At 65.4% G+C, this 9,967-nt stretch overlaps 1 protein-coding gene across 1 annotated transcript; it reads right to left on the bottom strand.

Moving 5' to 3' along the window:
- On the bottom strand, positions 1-3,454 carry NKX1-1 (NK1 homeobox 1). Its single transcript, XM_061421090.1, has 2 exons — positions 3,007-3,454; positions 1-926 (listed from the first exon to the last, which is right to left on the bottom strand). Exons 1-2 carry the CDS (start codon positions 3,452-3,454, stop codon positions 67-69), a joined length of 1,308 nt encoding a protein of 435 aa, XP_061277074.1. The 3' UTR covers positions 1-66.
- Between the last annotated feature and the right edge of the window lie 6,513 nt (positions 3,455-9,967).

Here is a 9,967-nt window from a genome sequence, read left to right as displayed (position 1 = left end):
TGCCAAAAAGCCGGCCTGCGGGCGCCCTCGGGTCCTCGGAACGCCCGGTCGGTCCCATGGCCGCGCTCAGAGGTGCGGCGCGTAGAAGGCGGGCGCGCCGTAGGTCTGCGAGCCCAGCACGAAGGGCGAGAGCACCGCCGGGCTCGACAGGAAGGGCAGCTGCGCGGCGCACACCAGGCCGCCGGGGCCGTGCGCTGGGTACCCCGCCGGGCCGTGCATGGCGAGCGGCGCGCCCATGGGCGGCGACGGGCTGAGCGGGCTGAGGCCACCGGGCAGCCCCGCGCCCGGGCCCGCGCCCGGGCCCGCGCCGCCGCCGCCACCGGTCGGCGCGCTGGTGTCGGCGCCCGGGTTCTGCTTCTTCCACTTGGTGCGGCGGTTCTGGAACCAGATCTTCACCTGCGTCTCGGTGAGGCTCAGCGACAGCGCCAGGTTGAGGCGCTCGCACACCGACAGGTAGCGCGTCGCCTTGAACTTGTTCTCCAGCGCCACGAGCTGCTCATAGGTGAAGGCGGTGCGCGCGCGCCGCGGCTTCCCGGACTTGGAGTCGGAGCCCGTGCGCTTCCGCTTGGGCTTCGCGGCCGCCGCCGCCGCTCCCTGCGAGGCCGTCCCTGCGCCCCCAGGCGCCGCCGCCGCCGCGGCTCCCTGCGGGCCCGGGACTCCGGGCGAGGTCCCGCGGGGACCCGGGGCCGCGGCCTCGTCGACGGCGCCTGAGGGCGCCTCGGCCTCTCCCTGGCAGCCCGACCCGCGGGCCCCGAGGCCGCCGCCGCCTCCCCGCGCCTCCGCGCCGCGCACCGTCCCCGCCGCCTCGTCCTCATCGTCGTCGTCGTCGGGCGCTTCGTCCCCGCTGTCTGCGCTCGGGCTGCGGCCGCCGCCGCTGCTGTAGCCGTTGGCCTCTGCCTCGTCCGCCTTGCAGGGGTCGCCGGCGTCTGTGGGCCGGGCAGGGCGGGAGGACAGGACAGTTAGGACCGGCGCGCTCCCTTCCGCGCTCGTCCCCGCCGTCCCGCGGCCCGGGTCGAGCCCCCTCGCCCGTTTCCGTTTCTTCTCTGCCGCCTCCTCGGCCTCGGGCGCTCTCGTTTCCCTGCCCGCTCCCTCCCTCCTCCCGCGCCACCCACCCCCGCACCCTTCCTCTCCCACGGCTCCTCTTCCCGCCGTCTCCCGGGTCTGCGCCTTTGCCTGAGCGGGGCAGACCGGACCGCCGGGCTTACGGCGAGGGGGAAGGATCCCATCGATCCGCGGGACAGATACAAACTTAATTAAACTCATTTTGTGTAATGTACAAACTAGTTAACGGCCATTTAATTTATTTCGGCGTATATTACCCTCCAATTACCGCAAGGCTCTGGGCCAGCCAATTACTGAGCGTTTAAGAGTGGGCCGGAGCAGAGGCCTGGGGTGAGGTTGGAGCCCGCTACCAGAGGCGATTTCGGGGTACCGAAAACGCTGCCCTGGAACCATCCCTACCTTGAGCCTTGGGGCCTAGAACTTAGCCCCTGGGCTGCGGCCCCAGCGAACCTGGACTGGGCCTGACGGGGAAAACCGGCCTGGGTGGTGGGGGTCCAGGGCGGCGCTGAGATCCCTGGGATGGAGTCCCCGCTCGGTCTGTCTAAGCAGCAGCCCCGGATGCTCCAGGCAGAGGCCCGCAAGGTGGCTGCAATCCTAATCTCAGAAATTTGGAGGACAGCGTCTGACCTGATGGCAGCCTGGCGTGGGGTAGGGGGGTTTCTATGCAGCCCCGGCTCCCACAGGTGGTCGTACAACCAACCAGGAAAGAAGCCAGGACAAGCCCCCAGCACCGTGTCTCGTCCTCGGGCACCAGGCCCCGTGACGGTGGCACCGAATTTGGAGAATAAAGGACAAATGCAGTCCTGGGAGACGCCTCCAGGGCGACCACAGAGGCTGCCGGAGGCGGGCCTCCGGGCCTCCACGTACCCCTCACCGGGAGCAGAGACTGTGCCAAGATGAACCCCAGAGTACTTTGCTCCTGTTCTGCCCAGGGCTGGACTGAGGAAGGGGGGCCTAACCACTCCCTCCCTGAACCTGAGAAACTGGGCCTTCCTTCTGACTGTTCCCCATTTGAGTGGAGGCTCTATGTGGAAACTCCCAGAACCTCACCAGAGGGGAAGCCTGAAGGGCCCCCTCCAGTCCGCCTGGGTTGTTCCTCCTTCATATCAGTCCAGCTCTGAGGGTGCCCCAAACTGGAGGCCCCTCTCCTGGAAAGGGCCCCCAGCCCTGCCCGCCCTGTGCGCCTCTTTCTGCCAGGCAGAGGGCCCGGGAAGTTGGCTGGAGGAAGGGCCAGGGGAGGGGGCACCGAAAGCAATCAGGAGCCGGTCGAATGCAATTCTCGATCAATAGCGGCCCCTAATAAGTGTAATAGGTTTTAATCGAGTAATTATCCGAATTTTGACCCTATAATTTAGATGTTCGGGGGGAGTTTGCAAGGTGCTTGAAAGAGATATGCATGCAGCCGTAATAGGATATCGACCGGGCCGGGCTCGGGCCGCCCCATTAGCGGTTGCTTTCCGCCGCTAAGCACATTTCCCCTTAACTGTAATCGAAGGGATTTAATTGTTTTTCCAGAGATAACCAGCGTTTTGTCACAATTAGTCTGATTTGTCCCCCCAAAAAAAGAGAAAGAGAAAGAAAAAAAAAAGGAAAAAAATGAATGGAGGGCGGGGGCCTCGGGAGGCTGCGGCGGGAGTGGGGAGGTCACGGCGCGCGAGCCCGCCATGCCCAGGGCGCGCAGTGGCCAACCCTGCGCCGGCCGTGCGGCCCGCAGCCCTACGCCGGCCCGGGGAGCCATCCGGGAGGCACCGGGCGGTGCGGGCCCAGAGTCCGGGTCGGACGCAGGCGGCGGGCGGGCTGGTGCGGGCCCCGCGCGCTGCGAACTTTCCCACGGAGCTTGTCGCGGGGCCGGCCAGGTTCGCCGAGGGGTCCCAGGAACGCGAACGCATAGCCGCGGCCCGTGCCCCTGCCCTGGAGATCCGGCGCTGGCCCTGTCCTACTCACGCGGCGGCTCAGCTCCGGTCCCGGCTCCAGCTCCGGCGGCGACGAGGGCGCGGCGCTCCAGCTCCTCCGAGCGCGGCGGGCGTCCCGGGGCGGCGGGGGCCGGGGCACATGGGGCGCAGGCAGCGGGCGCCACGGGACCCAGCAGCACACAGCGGCGTCTTCTGCTGTTGAACTTGTTGGGGTCCAGTATGTCCAACACGGAGAAGGAGGTGGGGCGCGGCGGCGGGCCGGGCCGGGCCGCCCCAGCCCCCTCGGGCGCCGCGGGCACCGTGTCGCTGGCGGCGAGCGGCGGGGCTCCGGCCCGCGGGAAGGCAGGCATCTCCGCGCGCCCGTCCATGGCGTCCCGGGCAGCGGCGGGCGCAGGCGGTGCGGGCCCTGGGCCTGGCGCTGGCGGCGGCGGCGGCAGCGCGGGGCCGTCCCCGGGAGCTGCCGGGCCGCTCGCGCTCATGCCGGCCTCCCGCGCGTCGGCCGCTCGGGCCCCTCCGGCTACTGGGCTCCCATCCCCGGCGGCCCGGGCGCCGCCGCTCGGTCCTGCGCCGGCGGCCGCGGCTCGGCTCGCGCCCCGCGCCGCCCCGCGCTCGGCCGGTGCTGCTGCCGCCGCCTCCGCCGCCGCCTCAGGCGCCCGCCGCTCCGGGCCGGCTCCTTTATGGCGGCCCCGCCGGCGGCGCCCACGCGCCCACTCGCCGCACACACGTGCGCCCGCCGGCGGCCGCGGGCTCCGCCGCCCTCGTTAGCGCGCGCGCCTAATTGGCTGCGAACGGTCCCGGGCAGAGGAGGCGGGCCCCGCGCGGGACACACGGACGGCACCCCGGGCCCGACCGACAGACGGGCAGCCCGGGGAAGAGCGCGGTGCGCGAGCGGCTGTCGCGGTTCGCTTCGCTTGCGCTCGTCCGGAAACGCCGCCGGCCCCCCGGGCTTGGGACGGGGGGAGGCAGCCCCTTAAATAATTGCGGGGGCCCCGGGGCGCGCCCCGCGAGTTGGCTGGGGCATCCCGGCGGCTCGCGAGGCTGCCGCGCGGTCCCCGCGGGCCGACCCCCGGGATCTTGGCCGCGTAGTCAGCCCTCTCCCGGGCGTTCCGCGGGCCTCGGTCCCGCCTCCCTCCGTCCCTCCGCTCGGGGTCTGCTCTCGAGTCTCCGGGTCTCGCTCGCTTAGCGATTCGGGCCGGCGTCCCCTCACGCCCCCGCCCCTTCGCGCCGTCAAATTAGGGCCTGGCCTCGTGTCCGCGCCGCGGGCGGGGCCGACGGCCCCCGGGGTCGCTCATCAGAAGTGGACTCGAACGCGGGGACGGCTGGCTGTGCCTCCCGTCCCCGCCCCAAAACGGGGGCCGAAAAACTCGTGCCAAGGGCAGGAGGCTTACACAAAAATCGATAGCCTCCCGGAAGGGGAAACAGCACCGCAAACTCCCCTTCCCGCTCCCGGAGAAGTCCTTCGGTCCGGGTGTTACGTGTGCGTTTGTCTACACCGCGAGGTGCGCACCGCCCGGCCCTGCGGCCCTCGGGGGGCCGGCCCGCGTCCGGGGGAGGGCCGCCTCTCCCTCCTCCCTGCGCCCGCCGACGAGCACACCGGCCGCCGCTGGACCCAGGTGGGAGCCGGCGGTGGGAGCGCGCGTGCGGGGTCCTCAGGGTGTGCGCTGTTGGTGGCGGGGGTGTGCGCGCTGGCGTGTGCACGAGCGGTTTGCGCCGCCCCACACTGCGGTCCCCGGAGCCTGCTCTGCACACAAGGACGGGTCCTTTGCAATTACCGCGGGCAATGATCCTTTGGAAGCAGAAATTAAAAGTTGGGAGAAATAATGGGGGACCGATTGGCTGTAATTTGGGCCAAGCTCGGACAGGCTGATCCTCAGGGAGGTGGGGGCGGGGTGGGGGGATGGGGAGGCCAGACGTCCCCTCCCCCAGCCCTTCCCCTCCCCCGCGTGCTGGTCCGTCCGGAGATTCTAATCAGACCCACAACACTGTGTCCTTCCTTGCCAGGACTTGATTATTCTTTATCTTTAAATTATAAATCACCTCTGGGGGAAGGAGGGTGGATAATCTCTCATCACAGAGAGGTAATTATCTCCTTCCCACCCCCACCTTCCTGGAGGGACTCTTAGGCTCTCTCTGCCCCTCCCCCAGCAAAGTTTGAACATAGATGCGCACACCCGTTCGCATGCACTCACACACTCGTTCACCAGCACACACCACACACAGGCACAAATCCATGAAAACGCAGTCACATCCCTGCAGCCAGCCTCACCCCTGCCAGCCAGCTCCCAGCTGGCCTTGGTGCCCCTCCACTCTCTCCATGAGGAGGGGCACATGGGGACCCGTCCCCTGAGCTACCGCTCGGACTCCTCACCGCCCCCCCCCCGCCCCCGCCAGGCACAGCTGCTGGGCACTGTCCTGGGCGCCAAGGGGCAAGTCCCTTGGACTGGGCCCTGACCTGGTTCTGGGTGGCCGAGGCTCAGTGTGACGCAAGCCCCTCCAGGGCACGCTCACACACCGTGCCTGGCCCCACCGCAGGTCACCAGGCGAGGCACACACACAGCAGTCAGAACCCCCACCCCTTGCTGGGTGGGTGGAGGGCGGGGTGGGCAGGAGCCTGCGCTCACTCTGGTTACACGCTCACTCTGATTACACGCTCACGTGAGGAAGAGACATATGAGCTCTCTTGATACAACTTTCATTCAACATGAGCACACAGGTGAAATGACGGCCTGTATAATGTAGATGTAGTGTAATGTATGGTGATTATCACTAAAGCACAGTAAATAGAATACAGTATATTACATGTGATATGTAAGTGTAATGGAATACTTACCATAACAGACCACCACGCCGTACTCCTCTCCAAAGCACACACGCACACTCAGTGCAGCAAAGCGCTCTTGCCCCGAGAGGTGTGGACTGGTCCAGGCTGAGGGCCACTCGGATGGATGGGATGGATGGAAGCCCTGTGCCTGTCCCGGAGCGTGGAGGTCCTCCCCTCCCCCTCTTCCCTGCCCGCAGTGTTCTGCTGGGAGCTTCGGCAGGCAGGCAAGGAAAGGATCTCGAAGTCTGCAGCATGCAGCCCGGAGCAGCGTGGGGCGATGGAGTCGGGGGTGGGGGGGTCCTCCAGAGTACACGGGGGACCCCAGGCTGCTTTCCCATGGGAGGCGGGGTACTGTGTGTGGACAGGGGTGGGGAGATGGTCCTGTCCTCTCCTGCCTCAGCCCTCCCCCATCTCTAAGGAACATCCGTGGTCGTGGAGATGCGCAGTACTCACTCCTCTAGACGGCCTCCCATCTCCCCAACTTTAGCTCAGAGCGTCTGGGGCTATAAAGATGTCCCTTTGCTCCTAATCACAATTGATTGTCAATTAGACCCTCATTTGTGCAATCTTTGCCCATCTGCCATATCGGGTTATCTCCAAGCCACCAGCTTCACTTGCGGGGGCCCCAGGTGGGCAATGCCAGGTGAAATCAGGGCTTGACGTGGGGACGGCTCCACCTGCCCGGTGGACAGGAACCCCCCTCATTGCTAAGCCCCACACTCTGCACATCTGTCAGGACCAGAGGGGGTCACTGGCGGGTTGGTGCGGGAGGGGGGAGTGTCAAGGCTGGAAGCAACATGGACAAAGTTAGAGATCTGGGGAGAGACTGGTGATAAAAGGCCTTCGAAGTGGACCCGAGAGCACTTGTGGGTGGGGGCTGAGATTATGTGGAAGAGGGGAGGGGAGGGAGTGCCCAAGGGAGCTGGGGGAGCGCTGAGCTCTCAGTCCTTTCACCGCCGCCAGTATCCTCGTGTTTGGTTAGCAGCAGTAGGAGGAGCAGCCCACCATCTCTGCCATTAACCCTTCATGCGTTTGTGAGCCCCCTTCTCAATTTTTCATCTGTGAATTGTGGGAGTTGGATTCCATGTGACCTCTAAGGTCCCCATAGCCCCCCCTCAAAGGACGAAGGATGGCAGAATTACAGCATTCGCTGCACACAGTGGCGGTGGCGGGGCTCCCTTCTCCTCTTGCAGCTGGGAGGGCAGCAGTGCTTGGGGGTCTCCAGGGCACATGGATAAACAACCCCCGCTTTGAGTGATATTTGGTTCATACAAAACACACCCCAGCGCTGACAGCCCAGGATCCTCCCAACATCCCCGTGAGGGACACAGAGCAGGGGCGGCCAGCCCGCCCACAGATCAGCTTCAGTCCCTGAATCCAGACTGGGTCCTCTGCTGGCACTGTGCCCTCTCTGAGCAGGCGCCTCCCCGGGCACCTGTGGGGAGAATGCAGGCGGCAGAGGTGGAGGCTGACCACAGAAGGCTCTGTGCGCCCTCCCCCGTCCTATGCACCCCCAAATACCCCCTGGCAACGGCTTTGGGTCACCTGAAGTCTGGCACATGAAAGGGGAACGCTCTGCTTCTTTGCTTTCTCATCTTCTCTGAGACCTCACCTGGGGTCTCCTGATGGCTCGAAGAAGGGCACCCCACACTCAAGACACCAGAGAAGGGAGGGGGCCTGTGTTGCTGCACGGAAGCTTTGGGACAAGGGGGACCCAGCCTCATGCAGCCTTGGCGTCCAAGGCGCCTTCAGGACCGCGGAGAGCGCACACCCAGGCCCGTGTTCAGCACCGCGGACAGTGCCCCGACCCCTGGCTCTCTGCCTCGGGGCACCGTCCCCGGTGCCTGCGGCCCTTTGGCCGCACCGGCGCGTGGTGCCAGCATCTTTAATGGCACAAAGAACAGGTAACTGGCCACCAGCTGACACAGGGAAGACAGTTCAGATGGGGTGTCGGGGGGTGTCCTTGCCCCAGCAGGCCCTGTCCCTCCAGACTCCCCCTTGAGGCCTCTGTCCTCTCCAGCCACTTTGCCTGTCACTGTCCATCCCTGCAGGGCAGCAGGGGTTCCAAGTTTGATCCTGCCCAGGATGGCCACCTCCCCTCCCTGTCTTCCAGGGTCCTGCCGGACGCAGAGCTCCACGCTCAGGCATTTTCAGTCAGTGCTCACCAGAGGCTTCTGGGATTTCTGTGGATTCCCCCCACCCCCCACCCCCACCCCCCAGCCAGGGTAACACCCAAGGTCCCTCTGTCTAGGGGTGAATGCTCAGAAGATCCCTCCCAAGTGGAGTGACAGGTGCCTTGAGCTCTGGGTATCAGGGTCCCCTGACAGTGGCCACCTCTCCTGCCCCTGCCACAGCCTAGTCCTTCCGTCTGCCCCCCATCATTCTAAAGCACAAATCCAATCACAGGCCTCCTGTTCCAGCAACTCCTTGAGGCTGCCATGGTCCAGGGCTGACTCAGGGCTCTGCAGCCTGAATCAAGCAAGGCCTTCCTGACTGGGTCCTGTGGGTGGTCCTGCTGGCTCTTAGGCCTGCATCCTGTGCCCAGAGCCGCGCTGTGCCCAGATGGTATGGCTGTGGAGTGGCTCTGTTGACTGTGCCCTTAGCTACTGTCCACACACATCCTGCCTACTCACCTTAGTGGCAGCCCCACGTGGAAGCTGCCTGACTTCCTCACACGGAGGCGGCGTCAGCCTGGGGGCCTATCCAAGCCCCGAGCATCACGCTGTCGTGTTTTACATGTCACAGTGCCTTTATGTGTTCACCACAGCTCTGACCCCAGACCCCAGACCGTGGGCTCCAGGACATCATGTGTGTGGCTCCCTTAGCTCCCTGTCTCCTGTCAGAGCAGATGCAGGATGCAAAATGCAAAAGCGGGTTTACACTGACAAGAAAAATTGGAAGGAGCAGTGCTGAGCATGGAGAGTGTTCCGCTCGTGCACTGCACTTGCACCCCCGGAGCGGTCCGGCTCCCTTGTCTGTCCCTCCCCTGGGAACAGGGAGGTGGCCCTGGCCACTTGGGCCTGTCCTCCGCTGACTGTGGCCTGGCGCTGACCAGGCTTCTGCCTGCTGCAGTGGACACAGCTGCTGCCCTGCCTGTTTCCTGGTTCGAGCTGCTGAGTGCGGTGGGTCAGGCTCATACCCACGAGCTGCTTGGGAGGCGCCTGTCCCAAGGGCCCCTCCTCTGGGGCAGGACTGGGAGGGCAGTGTCCTTGCTCTGACCTGGCTTGGCCTCTTCCTCTCTCCTGCCTGGATTTCTCCTGCCTCAGTAAATCCCAGGCACCCGATCGCTGCCTCTGGCTCTGCTTGGGCCTCCCCAGGGGTCAGAGGTTGGAGATGGACCTGTACTCTGGGCTGCCTCTGCACGAGGGCACACGGTCGGCCTGTGGGCCTGCTGTCCCGGTGCACAGCTGGGTTCTGGATGCATCTGTGCACACGCACACTTTCACAGTAACTCCTCCCCTCCCCCAGCCCATCCAGCTGGAAGAGCTCCAATGAAATCAGAAACACCAGGGGGTGGATGGTGCAGCCCAAGTACCCTGCCCTTCACTCCCCAACAAGCCCTTCCAGTGGGGAAAGGATGCTCGCTACTGCTGAAGCCGGCTTTGGCCGAGTGGGTTTGGCCAGGTGACATGCACGGGCAGAAGTAACCAGGCCTCCTGACTCAGGACTTCAGAGGCCTCCTGTTCCCACCTGTGGCCACTTCCAATCTCTTCCAGCAGAACACTGTCCAGGGCCCTGACGGCCCCTCAGCTGGGCCTGGAAAGGAAGGTGTGGAGGCCGCCCGAACCCCACTAAGGCTCCTGGCGGGGGTGGCAATTGGCAGCAGATCCTGGTCCACCAGCAGGAAATGAATGACCGTGCTGTGGGCCACTGAGCATTTGGGGTTGTTTGTTACACAGCAGGATGGCAGCAGAGCCCTGACTGATACAGTGCACCCCTCACAGCCCGCGCATCAGGGCTGAGACAAGGCGGCCTTGTCAGCCCCACTCACCCGTCCCATGCTTTGCCCTCCTGGCTCTCCCATCGTTTCTCCCTCTGCGGCCAGACCTCTCCCTGTCCAGCAGCTGGCCTAGCCACCACTCAGCCACCCCTCGGTCACAGCCTGGCCCACCCCCAAGACCTTCCCCTCATCACTCTGCGTTCTCTGCCACAGGCCTGATGGCGTAGGCCC

Source organism: Bos javanicus, chromosome 6 (assembly GCF_032452875.1).
Source record: "Bos javanicus breed banteng chromosome 6, ARS-OSU_banteng_1.0, whole genome shotgun sequence".
NCBI classification, from domain to species: domain Eukaryota; kingdom Metazoa; phylum Chordata; class Mammalia; order Artiodactyla; family Bovidae; genus Bos; species Bos javanicus.
This window is presented reverse-complemented; position numbering and strand designations above follow the sequence as displayed.